Consider the following 27,741-nt stretch of genomic DNA (forward strand, 5'->3'; position numbering starts at 1 on the left):
GCAAAGTTCAATTTCTAGTGCCTTATACAGAGCTTTCCAGAACTTAGAAGTGAACTGCACTCCCCGTGTCAGAGCCTGGGATCGAACCTGGGCCTTCTGCCGTGAGAGACAATGTTTCTTCTCGCTGAGCCACCTGGAATGCTGGACAGCTCCCTTGACAATTCTTTGGATGATCCTGCCTTGGCCCTGTTTTCTCTTGAACCTTGAACTCCTTGCTCCTCCCATGAACTTCCTATATAAGCCATGTCCATACACTTCCTCCTTGCTAGATTATTGTGCCTTACCAGCCAATATCCAGCTTATTGTTCCTGCTGCCGTCTACACCTCCGCTACCAACCTTTGGCTTGTTCCTGACCACGATTTCGTCTCATCCTCATCCACTACCATCTGTGACCGACCCTTGGCTTGTTTGACTCTGCTTATCCCTAATCTGTTTGATCCGCTATCGGTTACCTGCTTGCTCATTCCCTGGTGGGGTGATCCTGAGATCTGTGATCTGGTATTGACACGCAACCAAATCCATCTCCACCATTAGGAGCTCTGGTGAAAACCGGTTAATGCTTAGACCCCCGCACCTCAGGTGAGCCTGCGTGATTTCCCAGGGTGACCTGCCTGTGTACCTATCCTGCTGGTTTAAGGTAAGCCTTACACTGCTATCGCAACTGGTCTCTGAACCTGACCGAGACCGTGACACCCTGATCGGACACAATATTGCTGGGAACACCATGTAATCTCACTATTACTTTGATAAAAGCAGAAGCAGTTTCAGTGGCAGAAGGAGTCCCTCTCAGGGGAATAAAGTGGGCTATTTTTTACAGAAGATCAATCACGACAAAGATGGTGGTGAACCCTTCAGATAGGGGAAGCTCTACAATAAAATCCAGAGAAATCATACTCCATGGCTTTTCAGGTACCGGCAGAGATTCCAACAGGCCCCAGGTTTTGGCTTTATCAGACTTGTTTCAGAGACATACTGAGCAAGATCCAACATAATTCTTACAATCCTTCATTAAATTTGGCCACCAGAAGGAACGGGAGACCAAATTTAAGGTCTTGCGGATCCCGAAGTGACCAGCTAAAGGATGATCCTGACATCTTTTAAGAATGAGAGCTCTGAGTTGTTCTGGTATATAAATCTGTTCTTTGTGAAGATACAGACTGTCTCTTAGCTGAAGATGCATTTCCAAGGGGGGTGGATGATCATCAACTACTTTTATTTGTGCTACAAGATCTGTTTGTAGGAGTAAAAAATTCTTAGCTGGCAGGATCGTGTCAGGTTCAGATGGTACTATTGGGTCATGAAACATGCGTGAGAGTGCATCGAGCTTGCCGTTCTTTGATCCTGGATGGTATGTCAAGTGAAACACAAAGCGGAAAAAGAACCGTGCCCATCTTGCCTGCCGTGGCCTTAGGCGTTTTTCAGTTCTCAAGTAGTCTAGGTTCTTGTGATCCGTAAAGATGAGGATAGGGTGGGAAGATCCCTCCAGCAAGTAGCGCCATTCCTCAAGTGCCGCCTTTATGGCTAACAACTCTCTGTCTCCCACGTCACAGTTCCTTTCAGGGGAGCTTAACTTTCTAGAGAAGAAGGCAACAGGGTGAAGGAGGGATTTGAGTCCCTGTCGTTGTGACAATATAGCTCCAACAGCATCTTCAGAAGCATCTACTTCAAGGACATAAGCTAAGGCAGGGTCTGGGTGCTTTAGGATAGGAGCAGAGGTGAACAAGGTCTTTAATTGTTCAAACGCTGCCTGAGCCTCGGGAGTCCACTTGAAAGCAACATGTTACCTGGTTAACTGTGTGACTGGTGCAATGATACCTGAAAAGTTCTTAATAAATTTCCTATAGAAATTGGCAAATCCCACGAAGCGTTGTAACGCTTTCCTGTCTCTTGGAACAGGCCATTCTAAGACAGAGGTCACCATTTGTGGAGCCATAGCAATGCCGTCGGGAGTGATCACAAGTCTGAGGAACTGAATGGTTTGTTTCTCGAATTCATACTTTTCAGCTTTGGCATAGAGGTGATGTAGGCGTAATCTACCCAGTATCTTCCTTACATGATCCTGGTGTCGTTCAATTGAGCTGGAAAAGAGTAAGATGTCAAATAGATCAAGATAGTCCTGGAAAATATAATTAACGAAGTGTTGGAATGTTGCTGGGGCATTACAGAGACCAAATGGCATCACCAGGTATTCGAAATGCCCAAAGCGTGTTCGAAAGGCCTTCCATTCATCCCCTTCACGAATTCTGACTAAATTGTATGCACCTCTGAGATCTAATTTTGAAAAGACACATGCCCCTCGTAGCCTTTGGAACAATTCGGGAATCAGGGGAAGAGGATAACGGTTCTTGACTGTTATCTTATTCAGATCACGATAGTCCACACATGGTCTAAGAGTATGATCCTTCTTTTCAACAAAGAAAATGCCAGCTCCCACTGGTGATGTAGAGGGCTGAATAAACCCTTTTTCCAGGCTTTCATCTATATAACTCCGGAGGACCTCTAGTTCCAATTCGGAGAGAGGGTAATTTTGCCCAAAAGGAATTTCAGCACCAGGCAGAAGTTCAATAGGACAATCGTAGGACCGCTGCGGGGGAAGAGCATTGGCACTCTTCTTGTTGAATACATCTAAGTAGTCATGGTAAGCGGCAGGGACAAGTTTCATCATCTCCGAATAAGGATGGATGCTAAGAAGAGGAGCCACTGCGCATGTTTCCTTTGGAATGCAATGAGTCTGACAGTATTCAGAAGGGAAGAGGATCTCCCCCAAAAGCCAATCGATGGATAGATTGTGTGCCTTTAGCCAGGGCATGCCGAGGATGACTGGAAACATGGGTGAGGTTATGACATCCAGACATAGAAATTCCCGATGTCCCGAGGAGGAGTGGCAGAAAATTGGCATAGTCTCTTGTGTCATTGGGCCAGAACTGATACCAAAGCCATCAGCCAGATGGACTGAAAATCTTTGTTTCTTGGTACGGAGAGGGATATTGTTTTGATTAGCAAAGGTTGAATCCATGAAGCAGCTATAGGCACCAAAGTCTATAATTGCTAGAACGATAATAGTCCTTTCAGCAAGTTGTAAGTGAAGATGGAAGGAGAGGTGCGTTTGACTTGTTCCTTGGGGGTGCATCATATGGAACCAGCTAGGAGAGGACTTATGAGGTCTCACTGGACATGTCAGTACATAGTGACCCGCATCACCACAGTAGAGGCAAAGATTGGAGTCATGTCGTCGAAGACGTTCAGAAGAGGATAATGGTGGTCTCCAAAAGCTCCTTCTAGAAGAATTACGATGCCCTCTTTTGCTGGAGAGTATGTCTAATGTAACAGCAGTGGGTGAGGAGACAGGAGTCTCCATTTCTGAGCAGATCAAGACACCCCTGCAAGTTCTTTCATCCTGCCTTTCCCGGGTCCGTCGATTGATTCGAATGGCAAGGTTAATCCGGTCCTCTAGCCTGGTTGGTACCCCAACTCGGGCAGGCACATCTTTCAAGATGTTAGAGAGACCAAGGCAAAACTGATGGCGGAGAGCAGACTCGTTCCATAGAGTGTCAGAACTCCATATACGGAACTCTGTGACATATTCTTCTATAGGCCTTTAGCCTTGCTGTAGCTTGCTAAGCATAGATTCCGCAGTCTGATGACGGAAGGGATCATCGTAAAGGTGTGACATGGCTGAGAAAAAAAGAGTCCATAGAAGTCAGATCATGTTGCTCACGAAGGTGGTGTGCACAGGTTTGGGGTTCATTCTGAAGGAGTGAAATAATGAATCCCACTTTGGTGCTTTGTGATGCAAAGGTTCATGGAAGCAGAGAAAAATATAGCTCACAGGAATTATGAAAGGTTCGAAACTTCCTGCGGTCTCCCGTGAAATACTCAGGTATTGGAACCCGGGGTTCCGGTGGAGGAGAAGTTCCATGAATCATGGTGAGCTCTGTCTGGGTGGTTATATCTGAGACTGCAGAGGGACCCATGGCTGTTGAGACATCTGACTTGGTTGGTAGTTGGTTTTCCATATGCTCAAGGTTTCTTTGCAAACTCTGCACCATGTAAGACAAGGCAGAGATTGATTGACAGATGTCCCCCATTGCAGAGGCCTCCCTTTCAGACTCCATCACTGGCTGACTTGTACTGTCACGTACCTGATTGGAGACTGAAATTACGAGGTTGGCCTCACTTGTGTCACTAGCCCTGACCCCACTGGAAGTGGAACAGAGGGTGTCTAGGGACCAGGGGGACAAGAGCGCCAGCAGATGTTGTTTGCAGCTCTCGCAGTTTGAGACTTTGGAAGACTGGTGAACTTCCGATTCAGGCACAGTAGTAATATGCAGAGCTGGTATGGTGGGTCGCCAGGTGTGCACAAGAGCAAGGCAGGAAGATGGGATGGGAGACAGGAGCAATGTCATAGTAATAGCGGGGGTCATCAACGGGCGGACAGCGAGGTACCAAAGCATAAACAAGCCAAAGTCAGGATCAGAGCCGAAGTTAGGAACCAGTATCAAGCAGGAGAGTAATCAGAGTCAGGTCAGGAACAAGTCAGGTCAGCAACAAGGAAATCAAACCGGAACAAGCAGGAAACGGAACAGCTGAAGACCAGTCAGCAAAGGCATAGGCACCTCTTAAATACTCCGTCTGGCGCCAATCTTCACTGTGCGTGTGCACGTGCATTTCTGTGCACATGCGCACGTCTATTCACCAGCCATCTCACAGGAATTCCCATACAGTGACCTAATGTGTGCCCACCATTAGAAGTGGGTGGATGCAGCGCGGTACATTCCAAAGGTGGGCATACCACACACTTTTTCTGGCAGAGATTTCTTCTTCTTTTTCATTCAGTCCACAGGCTGCTTACAAAAAAAAGAACATAGCATATACAGTAATAACTCGGTTTACGAATGAAAATCCATTGAATATAATGCCTCGGTTTACAATTTTTTTACACATTTTTTTCACAATACTAAGTAAGTGTATGTCAGTGCTGATTTTTAAATGCAATTGCCATCTTTTTTTTTTTTAAGTATAGCTCACAACATTAGCAGTCAGTTTCCCAGAGCTAAAGGATACTTTGTATATTTTAAGAAACTGAAAGGATACATTGTATCTTTTAACTTACGGAAATAAACTAAAAAACTTTCTCTTTCAGCTAGAGGGGGAAAGTAACTGCTGAATTTCTGAACTACTGTATAGTGAAGGGAAAAACAAAACAAAACAGTAATTACATTTAAAAACTGGCACCTGACAGCTGAGTGAATTGCCTGCAATTACAATTTTATTTTTAATTACCAGCAATTCTTTTACATTCATCTGTCAGTGGGGAACCCCGCTGACAGCTGAAATATTAACACATGGTTGTCACTACTAAAATACTGCATGAGTTAATAAAATAACTCATGCAGTATTTTAGTAGCGTTTACTGTTTTTCTGACCTTCTGAACGGATTAATTGGTTTTCAATGCATTCCTATGGGAAACAGTGTTTCGGTTTACAGTGTTTCGGTTTGATGTCTGCAGCCTACAGCTGCAGACATCATCCTGGTATCGTTGTAGCCGGGGATCGGCTTTCATGTAAAAGCAATCCTAGTGGCTAATTAGCTGCAAGATTGCTTTTACATGCAGCGGAAGACAATGCCCCCCTCCCCCACTGCCTTCCATGGCCTTCTCGGGTAGTCCCATGCCATCGGGGCAACCTTAAAATGCAGCCGATGTTTCTGCTAGCTGACCATAGAGCTGATTGGAGACCAGAATGGTGCCAATCATCTCTATAGCCTAAGAAATCGGAAGCTATGAGCATTTCACCACTTCAGTTTCACAGGATATAAACAGCACCATTTGTAAATTGGGAAAGCATCTGATCACACCGATCTTGGTTTGATTAGATAATGTAAGGGCAGAGGGGATATCTAGAGTCTGATAGAACCCAGATTTCTCAAAAAAGAATATATGATAATGCCCATTGAAGTTATAGGGGATATTTGCATTCCCTGTTATAGCATTAAAAGTGATAAAAAAAAATAAAATGAAGGGACAGTGTAAAAATAATTAAAATCAAAATAACTGAAAAAAAAAGTACCCTCACCTCCCTGTGCACGTGCACATCTGCGTTTGTGAGCATTGACCCTGTGCCAGTATGGAAACAGCAGTTGCACCATGCATTTGAGGTATCGCCACGGACGTCAGATCAAGGGCAGTAATTCTAACACTAGACCTCCTCTGTAAATCTAAATTGGTAGCTTTTAAAGGCTTTTAAAGCTCTGCCTATGGATATTAAAAACGTTTGCAGTTTGTCGCCATTGCACGGGGCATGCGCAGTTTTAAAGCATGTCATGTTTGGTATCTATTTACTCGGCATACCATTATCTTTTATATTTTACCAAATAATTGGCCAATATTTAGTGCTTCTGTGCATTAAAAGTAAAAAAAAAAGTGTATTTTTAAAAAAAAATTGCGTTTGAAAAATTGCTGAGCGAGTACTATGTGACATAAAAAATTGCAGCACCCACTATTTTATTCACTAGGGTGTTTGCTTTAAAAAATATATAATGTTTGAGGTTTAAATTAATTTCCTAACAAAAAATACAGATTTTTTTCATGTGAACAGAAAGTGTCACAAAAGGCTTGGTCTTCAGGTGGTTAGAAGAGTGAGTGATGTGTGGCATAAACTTCTAATACTGGGCATAAAATGCCCCCACCCACCAAAATGACCCCTTTTTGGAAAGTAGACACCCCCAAACTATTTGCTGAGAGGCATATTGAATCAATAGAAGAATTTATTTTTTACCACAAATTTTTGGAAAATGACAAACAAAAAAATGTTTATTTTTTTTTACACAAAATTGTCACTTAAATGATTTATTGCTCGCACATGCCATGGGTAGATGTGGAATTACTCCCCAAAATATATTCTGCTACTTCTCCCGAGTATGGGGGTACCACATGTGAGAGACGTTTTGGCAGTCTAGCAGGGGCGGACTGACAACTCATGGGGCCCCCAGGCAATAGGGGATCATGGGGCCCCTGTGTCCTTGCTCAAACTCAAAAAAGCCTATGAAAAAGGTACCAGGGGAATCTCATGAACCTGGGTGTCAGAGATCCAGGTAAGACCAGAGATGTGTGGACTGACACAGGGAATAGCAGACTGCAGGATTGATGTAATAAGATAAGTTATTAAGAGCTTACACCAATATACAGAAAACGCACATGCAACCAAAAACCAAACCTCCAACTAATAATTAGATGCTCAGGAACACAGGCGTAGACAGAGCTGGAGAAGTAGAATGGTCAGGCAGGCCAGGTCAAGATCAATCGAGCGGATAAGGTACAAAAGGAGCAGGCAGGAGAATGGTCTGGTCAGGAACAGCTGGGGTCGGTGCAGGCGGAGTTCTATCAGAGTCAGAGTCAAGCAGGGGAATCAGGCAGGTAGACAACAGGATGCAGATACAGAGGCTCATGGGAAAACACCAAGGCACTGATTGCAGGCCTGGTACTGCTTAAATACACCTCCTGCAATCAGCCTCAGGTGATGGCTTGATTGCAGGAGTGAGATCCTGGCTGCTGAAAGCACCCACTGGCAATCACCAGTATTGCAGCCCACACGGCAGGTGAGCCCATTCCTGACATCAGGCCCTCGGGTAGTGCCAGAGTTTCCAAATGGTCAGTCTGCCCCTGCAGTCTAGCCAAGTACAGGAGCTGAAAATCCAATAAGCACCATCAGGCTTTTAAAAGGCTTTATTTCCTCATTACACTTCCTGACTACCTATCACAGTTTTAGAGGCCCTAAAATGCCAGGATAGCACCAACCCCCCCCCCCCCCAAATGACCACTTTTTGGAAAATAGACACCCCAAGGAATTTGATCAGAAGCATAGATCCAACGTCAATCACGGTGTAAGGCGCCAGCGACCCGAAAAAAAAAAAAAAGGTTTCTTTCCTGACGTTGGCTGCCCAGCCCTCTGCTGTGAGCCTGGTTGACAGTTCTTAAATATGTAAGGGGTGGGGCCACCCGGGGACATCACGCATGTGACCCCACCCCATGTGACATCATTGACACTGCTGCTAGGGTGACAGTATATAAAAAAAAAACATAAATAGTAAAAACAATGTAAAAAAATGTTTTTAAATTATAATTGTTGGCTATAAACCAATTTGGATTTTTTTTTTACTAAAAAGATAACGGCCAAGATTTATGATGAAATATTATTTATTTGCAAAATGTTATAAGAAAAACACTTTTTTTTTTTTTTTTTTTTTTTACATTTTCATTTTACATAGCAAAAAAAATAAAAATCCCAGTGGTGAATAAATACCACCAAAATAAAGCTTTATCTGTCTCAAAAAAATGCTAAAAAATTCATATGGGTACAGTGTTGCATGACCGCACAATTGTCATTCAAAGTGTGATAGCTCTGAAAGCTGAAAATTGGCCTGGACAAGAAGGGGGTAAAAGTGTCCGGACTTGAAGTGGTTAAACACAGTAGACACGATCGAGTGGCATCTGTCAGAGGACTCCACACAGAGATTTACTATTAAACCGCGTCTACAAAGAAAGTGCCCATGGCAGATGGCTCAAATGTGTTCTGCACATGCGCATTTATATCCATGCATAGACGCTGGAAAAGCGTCTAGTTCTTGACTGTCCTGAATTCCTTTAAAAAACAATTTTTGACACATTTAAACATTTTTTGGAAACGTAAGATATTGTTTAAAGTGAAGTCCCAATATTTGAAAGCAAATTTCTATGTGAACATGTCTCTGCAGTGATTTTTCATTGTGTTTAGACGTGCTTCTTAGCAAGTCTGCTTTCTTAGACTGATTCCTGGATTGTGCCTGGTTAGTAAATTCGATTTCACGTTTACTTGTTGATGCTTTCTTTAGTAAATGTCTTTGCCATCTAAAAGTAGACGGTTGCTATTGAAAAGTAGACATTAGCCCACGGAAATGCGCCTAGGCACGTTAGTAAATCAGGGCCAAAGTGTCAAAAAAGGCTTGGTCTTCAGGTAGTTTGAAGAGTGAGTGATGTGTGGCATAAACTTCTAATGCTGGGCATAAAATGCCCTCACCCCCCAAAACGTCCCCTTTTTGGAAAGTAGACACCCCAAACTCTTTGCTGAGAGGCATGTTGAATCAATAGAAGAATTTATCTTTTACCACAAATTTTTGGAAAATGACAAACAAAAATTTTGCTCACACATGCCATGGATATATGTGGAATTACTCACCAAAATACATTCTGCTACGCCTTCCGAGTATGGGGGTACCACATGAGAGAGATGTTCTGGTAGTCTAGCCAAGTATAGGACCCCAAAATCCAATAAGCACCTTCAGGCTTTTAAAGAGCCCTAAAATGCCAGGATAGCATCAAACCCCTCCAAATGGAAAGTAGACACCCCAAGGAGTTTGATAAGAAGCATGGTATTTTTTAGCTCTCGTTTGTTGCCACAAGTTTTTGTAAAATGAAAAAAAACAAAAACATAATTTTTTCTTTTCTTTTTTTATATTTCAAAACCTAGTGAGAAAAAATGAGATCTGCAAAATACTCAGCATGCTTCTTTTTAAATTCCTTGAGGTGTTTATTTTCCAAAAAATGGTAATTTGGGGGGGGGGGGTTGATTTTTAGCCTGGCATTTCAGGGCCTTCGAAACTGTGATAGGTAGTGAGGAAGTGAAATGAAGTTAAGCACCTTCAGGCTTTCAAAGTGGTCATTGGTTTCAGGCTCCTGTATGTGGCTAGGCTCCCAAAAAGTCTCACACATGTGATATCTCCATACTCGTTAGAAGTAGCAGAATGTATTTTGTGGTGTAATTCCACATATACCCATGACTTTTGCGAGAAATATATCATTTAAATGACAACTTTGTGTAAAAAAAAAAACAAAAAACATTTTTGTCATTTTCCAGAAACTTGTGGGAAAAAATAAATCTTCCATGGACTCAATATGCCTCTCAGCAGATAGCTAAGGGTGTCTACTTTCCAAAAAGGGGTCATTTGGGGGTGTTTGTACTATCCTGGTATTTTAACACCTCAAGAAATGTGATGGGCAGTCAGAAAGTAAAAGCTGTGTAAATTCCATTATCTATACCATAGTTTGTAGACGCTATAACGTTCACACAAAGCAATAAATATACACTTATTGGGATTTTTTTTTAACCAAAAACATTTAGCAGAACACATTTTGGCTTATGTTTATGATGAAATTTTATTTTTTTGGGGTTTTTTTTATGACTGAAATGAGAAAATGTTTTTTTTGTGGTTTTTTTTTTTAAATGTTTTTTTCTCAATTTTTTTGTTTATAGTGCCAAAAATAAAAAGCACACAGGTGATCAAATACCACCGAAAGCAAGCTCTATTTGTGTGAGAAAAAGGACATAAATTTCATTTATGTACCGTATTGCATGACCGCGAAATTGTCAGTTAAACTAGTGCAGCATTGTATAGCAAAAAAATGGCATACATTGCAGTATCTATACCATAGTTTGTAGACGCTATAACTTTCACACAAAGCAATCAATATACACTTATTGGTATTTTTTTTTACCAAAAACATGTAGCAGAATACATTTTAGCCTAAATTTATAACTAACTTTGAGTTTACTATACATTTTGTATAGCCGAAAGTAAAAAATATAGTTTTTCTTCAAAATTTGTGGTCTTTTTTTATTTATAGCGTGAAAAATAGAAAGCGCACAGGTGATCAAATACCACCGAAAGAAAGCTCTATTTGTGTAAGTGTGAAAAAAAGGAATTCAATTTTGTTTGGGTACAGCATTGCATGACCGTGCAATTATCAGTTGAATTAGTGCAGCGCGGAGTAGCAAAAAGAGGCCTGGTCATTAAGGGGGGTAAATCCTCTAGAGCAGTGATGGCGAACCTTTTTGAGCCCGAGTGCCCAAACTGCAACCCAAAACCAACTTATTTCTTTCAAAGTGCCAACACTGCAATGAAACCTGAATATCGAGCTTTTGGTTTAGAAAAAACAACTCGTACAGTAGTGCAAACTAATTAACAGTACAGGGATGACCAGAGACTGCGGACACAGTACAGGGATGACCAGAGACTGCGGACACAGTACAGGGATGACCAGAACTGCGGACAGTACAGGGATGACCAGAGACTGCGAACACAGTACAGGGATGACCAGAGACTGCGGACACAGTACAGGGATGACCAGAGACTGGGGACACAGCACGGGGATGACCAGAGACTGGGGACACAGCACGGGGATGACCAGAGACTGGGGACACAGCACGGGGATGACCAGAGACTGGGGACACAGCACGGGGATGACCAGAGACTGGGGACACAGCACAGGGATGACCAGAGACTGGGGACACAGCACAGGGATGACCAGAGACTGGGGACACAGCACAGGGATGACCAGAGACTGGGGACACAGCACAGGGATGACCAGAGACTGGGGACACAGCACAGGGATGACCAGAGACTGGGGACACAGTACAGGAGATGACCAGAGACTGGGGACACAGCACAGGGATGACCAGAGACTGGGGACACAGCACAGGGATGACCAGAGACTGGGGACACAGCACAGGGATGACTGCTGACCTTTGGGGAGGGAGGGGGAGCGGGTACCTGAATTTGACAGGTACCCGCTCTTACTTCCGCAGAGTTTTTTTTTTTATCTTACCTGTTCCTCGATCCAGCCGCGCGCTGTCTTCCCGGCTTCTGTAGTGTGGGCGCTCGTCGGACAGCCGGATGCCCAGTGCGCATGCGCGAGAAGCGCTGCGCTTTGTGATTGGTCCGGCGGCTTCTGGGATCTGTCATGTGTCCCAGGTACCGCCTTACCATTCACAAGGAGCACTGCTTCTTGTGCATGCGCACTTGGGACCCGGCTGTCACGCACACTACAGCCGGGAAGACAGCGCGCCGCTGGATTCTCCTGGCGTGCCCACAGATAAGGCTCGGCGTGCCGGCTGTGGCACGCGTGCCACGGGTTCGCCACCACTGCTCTAGAGGGCAATTGGTTAATTGTATGTTTATGTCGTTGGTAGACACAGATTTCTTCCCTCCAGGGAGTGAACCTATCTTAGGTAAATGGATACAAAAAGGGAATGCACAGTTAAAAGATATAATGGATGGGAGGAAAATTTGCTCCTTTCAGGAGTTAAAAAAAAAAAGGAGGAGTTTTTTTCTTCGTTAAACGAATGGAGATATCTCCAGTTAAAACATTTTGTTAGCTCGCTCCCTAAGCCCTTAAGACCAATGACTTATTTTAATTTACTAGAACAACTTTTTAATAAAAATGAAACATGGAAACATGGTAATTCTTACTGAAATGATGGGGGTTGCCCCATCTTTGTACATGGAGAAATGGGAAAGGGAACTTGGAATAACATTCGACGAGCAACAGAAAAAGAAAATATTTAGATTAGTACATGGAGCGGTAGATATGAGGGTGGTGGAAATGAATTACAAGTGTTTGGCGAGGTGGTACATTACACCAAGTGTGGAACATAAACAACAAATAGATAAATCACCTTTATGGTGGAGAGGATGTGGGACAAAAGGCACAATGGCACATTTATGGTGGGTGTCAGGGCTCCAGGGTGTGACCAGAAGTATGTGAACTGACACAGGGAAACACAGGCTTCAGATATGTTATAAACAATATAATTTATTAACACTAACAATACATAAACGCAGTGCAATACTAAAACATAACACAGTGCAAACGAACCAAACCAAACCACCCACAGATAACAATACATACAATGCAAGCGTCGTCAGGCAGGCCGGGTCAATAACAATCGGGCAGGTAGGAACAGGAGGAGCAGGCAGAGAGTAGTCAGGTCACGAGCCAGGTACAGCAACTAACGGGCAGGTAGGTACAGGGGGTCGGGCAGAGAATGGCCGGGGTCACAAGCCAGGGATCAAACAGGAGAAGTCAGCAGAGGTCCGGATCAGGCAGGGTCAGCAACGAATCAGTCAGACAGGAACAGGGATGCAGGTAACAAGATACAGGGGCCCATAGAAAAACACACACCAAGGCACAGACTGCAGGTCTGGCCATCCCTTAAATACACCTGCATAATCAGCTTCAGGTGTTTGGCTGACTACAGGGTTGAGTCTCTGATTGCTGAGAGCACCCACTGGCCAGCCCTGGTACTGCAGCCCACAAGGCAGGTGAGTCCCACCATTACTGGCAAGTCCATTCCTGACAGTGGGAGTGCACTAAAATTCAGGAGTATTGGGAAGAAATAGATTATTGAATGCAGGAGATAACGGGGGTTGAGGTCCTGAAAGATCCAGGCACATGCTTATTCCATAAAACTGAGACTTCAGTAGAAAAATACAAGAATGTGTTGGTATTTCATCTGATAAATGCAGCAAAGGGGTTAAAAACTAAAGAGCAGGAAATACCAAAAAGAAAAGACTGGATAAGTAGGTTTGTAACAGAACCGACTCAGTCTGCGCTTGAGTACTTCCGTTAGAATACCGCTTCCCCATCCGAACACCAACAACAGACACCACAGCCGACCATACAAGACTAGACGACACCAGTCTTGAAGTAAACCAGGAGGTAGACTAATTTATTTGAACACAGATACAAGATATATACTCAGGGGACAGTCCCCCCTCCCTGCATAATGACACAGGGCAGGGCAATCTACATTAGTAACAAGAGACACACAGGTATTCAAACTTCACTCGAGCAGACAGTCCCATTGGGAGAGAGGGCTGCTGGAGACACCCCCCACTGAGCTAATACACATAAACACATACATCCCATAATAGTTTGCTCCCAAGCAAGGCAAACAATAGAACAATGGGATGACGCCGCACAACACCAAGCAATTCACAACCCCCACCCCACCTATCTCCTAGACATGTCTACACAATATTAGGACAGATCACCCTGTACCCCTAGCAAGCACAGGGTGACTTACACATAAGAGGGATATGGGGAGCTGAGACCTCTCCAAAGTGAGCTGGGTGTAAAAAACTATTCTTAAGCAGGCCATAGATGGGTTGTTTATCGGCCGAATTGTCGGCCGATAAACGAAAAATTGGTTGTTGCCGCCATGGATGCTGCCACCAATGCTCACGAAAGAATGGGACAAGAAAACAGTTTGACAGAGACAGGGGAGCACACCATACAATGTGACAGCAATACAAATACATTATGTTTTTATTTGGATAAAAATGGATACATTTGTTGCAACTGCAAGACTTTTTCATATAAAATATAATAGCGGACTGGACTTCCAGTTTGTAGGAAGGATTCAGGTGTCTCCCATTCCTATGATCGATTCACTTTAGCAGAATAAAATTTCTTCTTCTAGATGTGACAGTCTGCAATATCAGAGAGATTGGAGTAAACGAATTAGCCTGACAACGCTCTAAAACTAGGTCTTTAGAATAAAGAACGGAGCCGCCGTTCAGTGACACCTGTACATTGCATAGCGCAGTACAGAGCAGTCACAGGGCAGGCAAAGGCCAGGACTGGGAATGGTGCACTGAATTAACTGCTTGTGAGGCAGCAACTTCTTTCTTCTTCTTCTTCCTCCTCTAATTCTTCCTCTTCCTCTTAGGACATCTGCTGAAACAACTGTTTTTTTTTCTACTCCTATAAACCTATCTTTGCTTGGAAAATAGAAAATTTTAAAGAACCTTTTTAGAAGCTCATTACCTTTTCTAGGAATACAATTTAATTTTGTACTTTCAGAAACAATATATATATATATACACATATATGTGTGTGTGTGTGCATTTACAGTAAAAAGAATGCTGGCAACCTTGCAGGTCACGGCTCATGCGCAGATTTTTTATCGGTAAAACGATCGGCCGATCGTCCAAATTGGCCGCAAATTTTCCGACATGACCGATAAAAAAACTGTGCAAAAAAACCGAAAAACGGCTGACCAATTAACCCATTAACAGTGCGAAAATTGGCCGATATTTTTTTCGGCCGAAAAATCAGCCGATTTTCGACCCGTCTATGGCCGGCATTAGCCTCCGTTCACATCAAGCCCGACTTGGAAATCGTGCGACTTACAGTGAAGTCGCACGATTTCAAAGTCTGGGGACCTGCCGATTTCAGGTGCGATTTGCAAGACATCTGATACAGATGTCTATGCAAATCACACCAAAAGTAGTGCTTGTACTACATTTGAAATCGGTTCGGCTCTGACCAAGTCGGAACAGCACCGATATGACCGCTCCAATTGAGGACAATAGGGTGCGACATACATCCCATAATAGTTTGCTCCCAAGCAAGACAAACAATAGAACAATGGGATGCAGCCACACAACACCAAACAATTCACAACCCCCACCCCACCTATCTCTTAGACATGTCTACACAATATTAGGACAGATCACCCTGTACCCCTAACAGGCACAGGGTGACTTACACATAAGAGGAATATGGGGAGCTGATACAGGGGTCTGCCCACCTCTCCAAAGTGAGCTGGGTTCCATGGGCCCCCCACCCAAAGTGACCCCCATCACAAGGGTTGACTATGTACATAACCATCAGGAAGAAGATAGAATGGAGAGATTCAGAGAAAAGTGGGGGAAATTGGAAAAGTTCAAGGAGCAATATAAAGAAAAATAGAGAGGGGATAAGAAAGAGAAGGGAGCCTGGAGAGGGATGAGAAAAGAGGAGGAGCGAGGAGATAAGAGGGGAATAAAATTAGGGAGCACAAGGGGGAAATGGGGGTGGGGTTTTTCTTTAGAATAAAGAGGTATAAGGTAATTGTGTAATGTCGATTTATTTTGGAATTTTAATGGTGTAATGTGATATATTGAAAATCAATAAAAATATTTCTAATTAAAAAAGAATACTTAAAGTGATTCTAAAGGGGTTTTTTTGGTAAAATAATAAACATGTCTATACTTACCTGCTGTGTAAAGTGGTTTTGCACAGAGCAGTCTGGATCCTCCTCTTCTCGGGTCCCCTGCAGGCTCTCCTGGCTCCTCCTGTCTGTTGGGTGCCCCCACAGCAAGCAGCTTGCTATGGGGCACCCGCTACTGCATGTGTCCACGCTTGGCCCCGCTTCCTCTCTCCTCATTGGCTGACTGGATGTGATTGACAGCAGCAGGAGCCAATGGCTCATGCTTGCTGTCTCAGTCAATGAGGAGGCAGAGACCCAGGACAGCCGAGGCTGTTGTGTACATTGCTGGAATTCAGATAAGTATTGAGGGGGCTGAGGGTGGAGCTGCTGCACACAGAAGGTTTTTCACCTTCATGCATAGAATGGGCGTGGAACGCAGTGATTGGTGGTGCGCTGTGTCCCTGGGACACAGTGGATCACTGATCACAGCAAATGACACAAGCTCTGTCATGTGATCAGCTGTGATCAGCAGTATTCCTCAGAGGGGATATCTACAATGATCATCAGGGCACTGATGATCAGTGTCCTGATGATCAGTGTAGCCCCATCAGTGCCACCTCTCAGTGCCCATCAGCGGCACCTGTCAGTGTCCATCAATGCCACATACCAGTTCCCATCAGTGCACATCAAATCCACATATCAGTGCCTACCAGTGCACATCAATACCACATATCAGTGCCCATCATAGCTGCCTTTCAGTGCCAGTCAGTGATGCCTATCAGTGCCGCCAATCAGTGCTACCTATCCGTGCCAGTCAGTGCCACCTATCAGTGCCAGTCAGTGATGCCAATCAGTGCCCATCAATGCCGCCTAACAGTTCCAATCAGTGCTGCCTATCAGTGCCATATATGAGTGCTGCCTTTCAGTGCCCATCAGTGATGCCTGCCAATGCCCACCAGTTATGCCTGTCAATGCCCATCAGTGCCACCTATCAGTGCCTCCTCATCAGTGCAGCCTATCAGTGCCCTGCACTGCAGCCTCATTAGGGCACATCAGTGAAGGTGAAATTATTTATTTACAACATTGTATAACAGAAACAAGAAAAAACTTTGTTTTTAGTCAAACTTTTCAGTCTATTGTAGTTTGTTTAGAAAAAAAATAGAAAGACCTAGTAGTGGTTAAATGACACCAAAAAAAAAGCACTATATGGCTAAAAAAAAAAAAGATAACACATTTTTTGGGTGCAGTGTTGCATGACTGCGCAATTGTCATTCAAAGTGTGACAGCGCTGAAAGCTGAAAATTGGCTTGGGCAGGAAGAGGGTAAAAGTTCCCAATAGGGAAGTGGTTAAACTCTGCTGCCAGCAGCTGCAGGCACACATGGGGATCTTCAGGATGGAGAGTGGGGGAAGGGGCTGATAAATGTGACACTTACCAGCCCCTTCCTTTTCTAAATGAACACAATGAGTGATCGGCGGTCATGATCACTCACTGCGGTCATTCATAAATGAAGCATAGTAAACTGTGTTTACTATGCTTCCGTTTATAAATGAACAGAAGCCTCTATCTCCTGTTCATTCATCTTCAGTGCAGCTGAGGCTGCAGAAAGGAAATGGGGAATGTGTTGTAAAAAATATTAATGAATTGTAATAAAAAAAAATCAGACTAAAAAGCCACGCCCCTTACGTAGCATAATATAGCCACACTGACTGGTTTGTCACCACCTCCCTGGCAGGGGCCCCAGTGCATTGCCTAGGGGCCCATGATGCTATTAAGGTGGCACTGCATTCAGGACCCATCCTGGAGTCCTGTACACCAGTGTTTCTCAACCTTTTTTCAGTCAAGGCACCCTTTAACATTCTGCGCAATCATAAGGCACCCCATTCTAAAATGTAAAAAACTATTCTTAGCCTCTTATCACATCAAGCCCGACTTTGAAATTGTGCGACTTACAGTGAAGTCGGGGGACCTGCCGATTTCAGGTGCGATTTGCAAGACATCTGATACAGATGTCCAAGCAGTGGAAGAGTGGGATGTGACTGACACGGTAAAGAGACAGAGGGTGGTAGAGAGCCAGCGGGCACCAGCTTCTTATGTAGTTCGAAACCTGAAACAGGAGAAACCCACCTGCTCCGTTTCTGAGTGTCTAGAAGCACTCTGTGAGATTTATGGGAGAGTTGAAGATTGCACGGAATTAATCTCTTTCATCACACTTATCAAATGAAGTTAATAAACTATGTCACATGGCTGGATCAAACCCTTCAACAAGTCTTAATGAATGGTGGGAAGGTTCCAGGGAACTCAGGCCCAGAAGTCAGCACCTCAAACCAGTGACATCCTCAGAAGAATCCTTTTCTCTGCTAGTGGCTGAGTTTGGCAAATTAGTTACAGGGCTTCTCAAGAACTTAGTAGGGTCCACCAATTACGGGTATCGCAAACTGCAGTTCTTCTCTGGGAAAGTTCCCACACCCTCAGGAGAAGATGACTTTGATACTTGGATGGATCAAGCCATCCAAGCAGTGGAAGAGTGGGATGTGACTGACACGGTAAAGAGACAGAGGGTGGTAGAGAGCCAGCGGGCACCAGCTTCTGATGTAGTTCGAAACCTGAAACAGGATAAACCCACCTGCTCCGTTTCTGAGTGTCTAGAAGCACTCTGTGAGATTTATGGGAGAGTTGAAGATTGCACGGAATTAATCTATCTCTTTCATCACACTTATCAAATTAAGTTAATAAACTATGTCACATGGCTGGATCAAACCCTTCAACAAGTCTTAATGAATGGTGGGAAGAAAGCTGAAGCCAATAAAGCCTTAATGCTACAGGTGCAAAGGGGAGCCCAGCCACTGGATCCCATTGTGCTATAGCTTCGAGTCAGGAGTCCAAATGACCTCCTCACTTACTCCAAATTCATGAAGGCTATTAGAGAGGAGGAAGCTCTCATTGCAGCCATGGCACAAAGACCTGAGTCCGCCAAGGGCCTTAAACATGGCGATATGCCTTACATCATACAGTCTGGGTCTGCATCAGAGACCAGCTCAAATGGAGGGCTCGGCACCTCTATTGACACTTTGACACAAGCTATATTTCAGTTGGCACAGGCACAAACTACTCTACAGCAAACATTCTGTGGAGTTCAGAAAACTTTTGGACAAGTGATGGAAGCCCATGCCGCTTTGCAACAATCACTTGAGGAAGTGAAGCAAACGGTGTCCATCCTGATCAAGGGAGGAAGGGGTGTTGTCTCCCCTAATTATAAGAAGTGTTATCGCTGTGGAGAGGTAGGACATTTAATCGCTAATTGCCCATTTGAAGTAGTGAGCTTCATAAAAAATGACGCGAGGAGACAGCAGCGGAGTTTCAATGCACACCAGATGCCCAGCACTCAAAGGAGACTCAAACCAGATCAGAATTTCCACAAGAAAGTAGTGTGGATTCAGGCCACCAAACAGACTTGGATCCTCACCACCCCCAAGCTTCCAGACAGGCTGGTGGGACCTGCTCCTGTCGTTTCCATCCAAGTAGAGCGAATCTACACTAAGGCCCTTTTGGATACTGGAGCTCAAGTGACCCTTTTCTACCAAGACTTCTATGACAGGCACCTCAAGCACTTGCCCTTGCAGAAGCTGGAAGAGCTGGAGATATGGGGCATTGGAACTCAGAACTTCCCCTATGACGGTTATTTACCAGTCAGACTGACTTTTGATCCGTTGGTGGCTGGGAAAACTGAGACTTTTGACACGTTAGCAGTGGTCTGTCCTCGCCCAGTAGGGATCAGTACAAGTTCCCTCACCATAGGAACCAATACTGATCTGGTCAGAAGACTGTTGACACCTGTTGTTCTGGAGTCAGGCACTTCAACTACAGGTGTGCACCCCATGTTGAGACAGGCCTATCAGTGCCTGGTACAAGAACAGAAGGCTCCAGCTGAAGGAGTGGGGAAGATCTGGCATTTGGACAGAAGGGAGAAGGTGTTACAGCCTAGTGAAGTGGCTTGTTTACAAGTGTCCGTTAAGTTGAACTGGAAGCAACGAGGCCCTTTCATCGTCATCGAAGCAGATGGCTAGAGGAAAGGTTTGGGAGTAGAGATAATTCCTGAAGTTGTTTCAACTAAAGCGTTACAAAGAAGTCATGGAAAAATCTCAGTTAGTGTCTGCAACATAACAGCCTTGTCTGTGAAAATGCCAGCAAGGATGTTGTTGGGACAAGTTAACCCAGCCACCCCAGTCTCACTATCTGATTTGGTGGGGGAAGAGAAAGATGGGATCCCTGTCAAGGAATTTTATCTGGAAAATACTCCCCTTCCACCTGAATGAAAGGTCCAAGGCTCAGCTTCAGGGATGGAAGGTCGCATTCTCCAAGAGTGAATTCGATGTGGGATGTGCAAAAAGTGCCAAACACCAAATCTGTCTTAAGGAGTATAAGCCATTTAGGGAGAGAGTTCGACAGATTCCTTTAGGGGACCTGGAAGACCTGCATGAGCAACTGGCAGAGTTGAAAAGGGCAGGTATCATCCAAGAGTCCCGGAGTCCATACGCTTCTCCAATAGCGGTGGTACGGAAGAAGAATAGGGCATTGAGGCTGTGTATTGATTATCGGACGCTAAACAGGAGGACCATTCCTGACCAATACACCACCCCAAGAATAGAAGAGTCTGTCAGGAGCCAAGTGGTTTAGCGTGTTGGATTTGAAGAGCGGATACTACCAAATTCCCATGCACCCTGAAGACCGGGAGAAGACCACTTTCATTACCCCGGTGGGGTTCTTTGAATTCGACCGCATGCCACAAGGCATGTCTGGTGCCCCAGCCACTTTCCAGAGGTTAATGGAAAAGACGGTGGGTGACATGATCCAGATTGAGGTATTGGTGTACCTAGATGATATCATTGTCTTCGGCAAGACTCTGGAGGAGCACAAAGAGCGTCTAGAGAAGGTACTGAAGAGACTCCATGACGATGGGTTGAAGTTATCCCTGGAGAAGTGCCAGTTTTATCAACCCTCGGTTAACTACCTTGGCCACATTGTTACTATTGATGGAGTGGCCACCGACCCCCAGAAGCTGGAGGCCGTAACTTCTTGGCCAAGGCCTACTAATGTGACCAAGCTTAGGTAATTTCTGGGATTCTGTTCCTACTATAGAAGATTCGTCGAGGGATTCTCTAAAATAGCTCGCCCACTCAACGAACTACTGAAGAGAGAAGAGGAAGATGATGACCCAGATCTGACTAAACCTGTCCAATCAGCTGGAGGTTCCAGGAAACCCAGAGAGTCCATTCAAGAACAGTGGACTGCTCAGTGTGAAGAGGCTTTCAGACAGCTGAAATGGAGTCTAACCACTGCTCCAGTTCTAGCCTATGCGGACCCAACCAAGCCCTATGAGCTGCATGTTGATGCTAGCAGAGACGGGTTAGGCAGGGTGCTGTATCAAGAGCATGACGGGCACCTTCGGCCTGTTGCCTATGTGAGTCGGAGCTTGGCACCCACTGAGAAGAACTATCCCACACAAAAGCTCGAATTTCTGGCTCTAAAGTGGGCAGTAGTGGATAAGCTGAGAGATTACCTGTACAGGGCTGAATTCGTGATCAAGACCGACAATAACCCTCTCACCTATATCCTCACTATGGCAAAGTTAGATGCCACAGGTCACAGATGGCTGGCTGCCCTATCTGAATTCAGTCTGAAATATAGACTGGCAGTTGTAAACAAAGATGCGGATGCATTGTCAAGAAGGCCCCATTGTTCCAGGAACTATCCTGAAGAATGGGCTCAGCTGACTCCCGAAGGAGTATGAGCCTTATGTCAAGGAGCAGAACACCAAGCTGGGGGAGGATCCAGGGCCGAAGACATTGAAGTGTCAACCGCTGGTGTACCCAGATGTTACTGCAACGTCACCCAAGTAGGGGATGAAGGCTTGCCAAAACTCTCCAAGAAAGACTTGCGAAGGGATCAGTTGGAAGACCCTCTCTGTAGCTTGGCATTGAAATGTATATTATATAGGGCACGCTTGTTGGAGCCCAACCTCTGTAGCTGTAAGATAAAGGTGCCAGATGGATATCAGGGATGGATGGATGGGAGCAGTAACACTGAGGCAGCTCTTCTTAGAGTGGAAGCAAGGCTCTAATGCAGTAACAAGAAAAAGAGAGGAAGGCGCCTAAGATAAACGGTTAAAAAGACTCATCGTGTGGTGATTAGATCCAGGTGGGACATCAGCCGTCCAGCAGCAAACTATGCCTATAGGATCAGGAAGTAGAGTATTGAAAGCCTTGGAGGGCCAACGACCTGACTTGCTCCTCACTGACTCCCTTAAGGAAGCTCGTCTACTACACCGAGAGTGGGATCGGTTGCAGTTGCATCAAGGGGTGGTCTACCGAAGAGGCCCCTCTGGTGAGCCTGAAGAAAGATGGCAGTTGTTCATGCCAGAAAAAAAACACAGAGAGGCCAGTGTACTTGAAACCCCAGAGCATAAAGAACAGCGAGAGTGTAGGGCTATTTACCCCCCAAAGAGACTAACATATGCTACTTTGGGTGAGAGCTCTGAAGAGGTTGTTCTCACCGCAAAAAGGACTCTTGAAGCACCTGATCCTTCCACTGCAGATTTGGTGGAAGAAAATCCTGACTCACCCCCTGACACATCTGGCTGGGCCATTCCAATTAAGGTGGCTTATAGGCTACTAACTGGTGGGAGGTTCCCCTGCCAAGATTTTATGAGAATGTAAATTGTTTGGTTTCCTGTGTGTACTAATTTGTTTTCTCTGTGTGTATATATCAAGCATGTACCAGGTCAAGGATTGTTACTGCCTTTGGAGAACCAAAGGTTCTTTGGTGGGGGGAGTGTGTAGCAGGGGAAATTAATCCTATCTGTGACTGCTGTAATCTGCTGACTGGCATCTCCAGTGTAACCTGACACTTGGACTGGACACAGACAAGGCAGTGAGGGATTTCAGCCCCATCCCATATGCAGTCTTGAACAGAAACAGCCTGATAGGCTGATAAAGAAATAGAACTACAAAAGCCGTCATGCTCAGTGAGAGCAGAGTGAAGGTCTCCATCTTGTGTTTTCCTGAGGGGAAGCAGTCTGCATGTGGCAAGATAACAGTCTGGACCTAGCAGAGAAGTGCTTAGGGCCAGTTCACAGCATGCTGAGTTATCTGCATCAGTCGGGGGAACATCCAAACTGAGAGATGTGGACCTACAATACAGAAGTGCTCATCGTGAGGTGACCAGAGGAGCTTGTCATTTCCAAGACGATCGTTTGGGTCTTAGTCACAGGATCTGGTATAAGGGATTTTGCCCACTGGCAGATGACAAGAACGCTGCATACATACAGAGACATTACACTTGCCCATACTCACCAGGCACTGGGTTGTGTAGATGGCCCTGCTAAATACAGTATTTGCTTTGCTATACAAATACTGCCACAGGATTACAATTATACTTTACCATAGGAGTTTAAGTGCACCAATGAAAGTGGCTAGCTGAAGATCCCAAGATTCATCCTGTTACCAAGAGACTGAAGTTACTGGTGCCATACGGGTGAAAAGATTGGTGAAAAGATTGGTACTCTCTGCCAGTGCATTGCAGCAGCCATTTAGAAGACATTTGTGTAAACCCCTCCAGGGAGCTCAGGCACCAGGGGATTACAGGGAACAAAGTCAATTACTCGTTCAAAGATTTGTAGACAAGGGTTATAAGAAAGAAACTATATTGGATGAAAGAAGCAAAATAGAACTTATAGACAGAACGACATTGTTAGAGGAGAAGAAGAAACAAAAGATAAAGCACCATGTCGAGATCTTTTTTGTATGTGGAGAACTGCAAGGAGATGAATATATAAAGGAATTGCACCCTCTGGAGAGGAGGTTCACCCCATAGCATATGTCGTATACCACGGATATCTTGAAGCAGGAGTTCTAAACAAGCAGGTTCCAAAGGAGGAGAACCGCAAGCTTATATAGCCTAATTGCAGGCTTCCTATGAGGTGAGCGCACATCTTCACTTGAGGGAGGATTCACAAGCAGTCACCGATTTATAATCATTATAGATTGAAGATTTTTCAGCACAAAGTCACTTTTTGGGACATTATTTCCACTTTTTTTTAATTTTTTTATATTTATTATTTATTATTTTTTATTTTTTTATATATATTTTTTATTATTTGATATTTGTTTGATTTATGCACATGGTTTATCTGAATTGATTCAAAGTATATGAGTATTAGAATTTATGATCAATTACACACATCATTCTTAATTATTGTGTTCTTTATAATAGAGATTTAGTGATTTAAATAATAATATATTGATTGGAGGTTTGGGAGCGCAACACTATATTTTTATTTCGCCATACGGGCACACGCATGCGTATTCAGGTCTCTGTATTGCATGGTGTGTGAGGGAATAGCTTTACCTTGGAAAGTAGCTATTAAGCATCAGTTGGGTACAGTGTTGGTACAGTGTTTGCCTACTGGGCTTGTGGTGTCAGGGGTTAGAAGGGAGAAGTCTGACACAACAGAGAGTCATTCTTCTGCTCTCCTCCTGCTTGGACATCATAGAGCCAAATTTATGTAAAGGGGTTTAGACCTACTTTGAGGTTGCCATTTAAGTGTTTGCCTCTGCTCTTGGGCTTATTCATGGTTGGAATCCCCTGAAAGCAGCCTGAGTGTAAAAGTGAGCTATATTGCTTTCGGTCACAGTATTTGCTGTTCTCTTGATTCCCCTAATGAATACCTGTTGTTAATGTTTATTACTTCCCATAGAGGTCTTACAGTAAAGCTGATCTCTGTGTTTTATTATAAAGTGTGTGCTTTTCATTGGTCCTTGCACTTACACTACTGCCAGGTGTGTCAGTTGGGGCTGAGACAGTTCTTGGGGTTGAGAGGCAGAGTGGCGGAGTGAACAAACTTAGGCAGTTCCTTCGGGGGTATTGCTACATGAGGATGCCAGCAGCTGGCAGGTTGTAAGAGTGCGCAATGGAAACCTATGGCTTGTGTAACTAAAAGGCAGGCTTGATCCACCTTCTGGCTTGTATACAAGTGTTGGGCAGTTTTTGAGCATTTTGTCAAGGCACCCCTGAAAAAGCATGAATGCACCCTGCTTGAGAAAGGCTGCTGTGCACTATACATAAAGTACAATTTAAAAATATTTAGTTGGTAAGAATATTGTGGCATATAAAGTTGAAACTCGAAAAATTGGAATATTGTGCAAAAGTTCATTTATTTCAGTAATGCAACTTAAAAGGTGAAACTAATATATGAGATAGACTCATTACATGCAAAGCAAGATAATTCAAGCTGTGATTTGTCATAATTGTGATGATTATGGCTTACAGCTCATGAAAACCGCAAATCCACAATCTCAGAAAATTAGACTATTACATGCAATCACTAAAACAAGGATTGTACATAGAACAATAACGGACCTCTGAAAAGTAGAAGCATGCATATGTACTTAGTACTTGGTTTGGGCCCCTTTTACAGCAATTACTGCCTCAATGCGGCATGGCATGGAAGCTATCAGCCTGTGGCACTGCTGAGGTGTTATGGAAGACCAGGATGCTTCAATAGCGGCCTTCAGCTCTTCTGCATTGTTCGGTCTCATGTCTCTCATCTTTCTCTTGGCAATGCCCCATAGATTCTCTATGGGGTTCAGGTCAGGCGAGTTTGCTGGCCAGTCCAGCACAGTAATCCCACGGTCATTGAACCAGGTTTTGGTGCTTTTGGCAGTGTGGGCAGGTGCCAAGTCCTGCTGGAAAATGAAATCAGCATCCCCATAAAGCTCGTCTGCGGAAGGAAGCATGAAGTGCTCCAAAATCTCCTGGTAGATGGCTGCGTTGACCCTGGACTTAATGAAGCACAGTGGACCAACACCAACAGATGACACGGCTCCCAAAATCAACACAGACTGTGGAAACTTCACACTGGACTTCAAGCATCTTGCAGTGTGTGCCTCTCCATTCTTCCTCCATACTCTGGGTCCTTGGTTTCCAAATGAGATGCAAAAGTTGCTCTCATCAGAAATGAGGACTTTGGACCACTGAGCAACAGACCAGGTCTGTTTTTCTTTAGCCCAGGTAAGACGCTTCTGACGTTGTTTGTTGTTCAGGAGTGGTTTGACAAGAGGAATATGACATTTGAAGCCCATGTCCAGAATCCGTCTATTTGTGGTGGCTTTTGATGCACTGACTCCAGCCTCAGTCCACTCCTTGAGAATGTCCACAACACTTTTGAATGGCCTTTTCCTGACAATCCTCTCCAGGCTGCGGTCATCCCTGCTGCTTGTGCACCTTTTTCTTCCACACTTTTCTCTTCCACATAACTTTCTATTAATGTGCTTAGATACAGCACTTTGGGAACATCCAACTTCTGGTCCCAGCAGCCTCGCTAAGAGGAAGTGGGAGGGACTGCACGACAGAAGGCTGGGGGAGCAGAGTTTGTGTCTCTGCAGGCAATTTAGGCCAAATTTGAAGCCTGGGCCTTTATTTTATTGCTAGGGCCAAGGCTGGATGGTGGGGACCCCCCCCAGGGTGAGCCTAGCACCAGTCATATGGACATGGAGGACCTGGGAAGCGCCCCTAAAGAGGGGGAAAGCTACACCACATATCGTGGGTGAGTGATGGCTCATGTGGCCAGGATTAAGAAGGAGGAGGAGAGGCTGAACAAAATGCGGCTGGAGCTGAAGAAAAAAAGACCCGGGTATAAACAAGTGTGGAGCACCAGGAGGCAGCAGATGAGACCCGAGCTGGACGCCATGGAGCAGGCTGTCCGTCGGCAGGACAACCTCAAGTCATCCCTGAAACAAGCCAGTGGGATCCTGAGGGAGAAATTCTTCAACGAGGAGCGCTTCAGACAAGCCAGGGAATGATCGGTGGCGGTGGCAAGAGGGCAGCCTGTGGTGGAGGTCTCATCCGGGGACCAATCTGTGCAGTCCGGAGCACTAGTGATGTCGGGTGGGCGTTCCCTAGCTGGAGGGAGCGCGCCAATGGCGGCGGAAGCAGGTTTGGAGGCCGGAAAGAAGGAGACGTCGAGATCTATCCCTGCACAGGAGACTCCCAGTGACGGTGCGGCAAGGCTGCAGTTCATAACGGGGCTGGAGTCTCCGTACATGGCTGGCACTTTGCCTTCACGTCCGAGGAGTCCGGTGACGAGGGGCGTGGCCGCCAGAAGCCAGTGTAGCAGCGGGGGAGGGAGAAAGCTGTGTACGTGCGGCTGGAACGAATCTCCAGTTAGCTGCTGCTAAAGGGGCGGGCAGATGAAGTGGCTGGGGAGACAGCAGGAGACCTGCAGAGCGGAAGTAATGCTGCTGGGGAGCAGGTTGCTAATTGTGCTGTGCAGAGCATTGCTCCAGTGGGGGAGGTGTCATGTGCTGTGCAGAGTACTGCTCCCGTGGGTAATGTATCATGTGCTGTGCAGAGTATTGCTCCCATGAATAATGTGTCATGTGCTGTCAAGCAGAGTATTGCTCACATGGGGAATGTATCATGTGCTGTGCAGAGTATTGCTCCCATGAATAATGTGTCATGTGCTGTCAAGCAGAGTATTGTTCCCATGGGTAATGTATCTTCCATGCTATGTGCGGCTAAGGAGGTGACTGTGTCTCCTCAGGTTACTGAATCAGTCAAGCAGAGTATTACTCCTGCTGGTAATGTTCCTTCCATGTCAAGTACTGTGAGGGGGGGTATCTGCCTCCTCTCTCCCCCCTCACTCTCCCTCCCCCCGGGGCAAATAAAATGTTGGATTATCCCGCTGCCCTAAGAAGGGGGCAGACTGCGGTGAATCCGCCTGTTGTAAGCATGGGGGGGGGGGCTGTGGCACAAAGAAGGAACATTGTGCAGTTAAGAAGGGAGGGGAAAACCCCGCCCCCAATCAGAAGGGAAGTTGTAGATCGCATCATAGAGATGGGCTTTAAGGCTCATGATATTTTTGCCTTTATAGCCCCGTTAGGGTCTGGTGAATAT

At 45.0% G+C, this 27,741-nt stretch overlaps 1 protein-coding gene across 1 annotated transcript; it reads left to right on the forward strand.

The window, feature by feature from the left end:
• The first annotated feature begins 18,032 nt into the window (after nucleotides 1-18,032).
• LOC149451746 (paraneoplastic antigen Ma1 homolog) lies at nucleotides 18,033-18,656 on the forward strand. The gene has a single exon (XM_089690228.1). It carries the CDS (start codon nucleotides 18,033-18,035, stop codon nucleotides 18,654-18,656), a length of 624 nt encoding a protein of 207 aa, XP_089546354.1.
• Nucleotides 18,657-27,741: the final 9,085 nt, after the last annotated feature.

This window comes from Staurois parvus, unplaced genomic scaffold (genome assembly GCF_062004578.1).
Source record: "Staurois parvus isolate SC_StPar_1 unplaced genomic scaffold, SC_StPar_1.0 ptg000524l, whole genome shotgun sequence".
In the NCBI taxonomy this organism is placed as follows: Eukaryota; Metazoa; Chordata; class Amphibia; order Anura; family Ranidae; genus Staurois; species Staurois parvus.

Coding starts and splice junctions, on each gene's coding strand:
- LOC149451746 (XM_089690228.1), top strand. CDS start 18,033: ATGGCTGGATCAAACCCTTCAACAAGTCTTAATGAATGGTGGGAAGGT.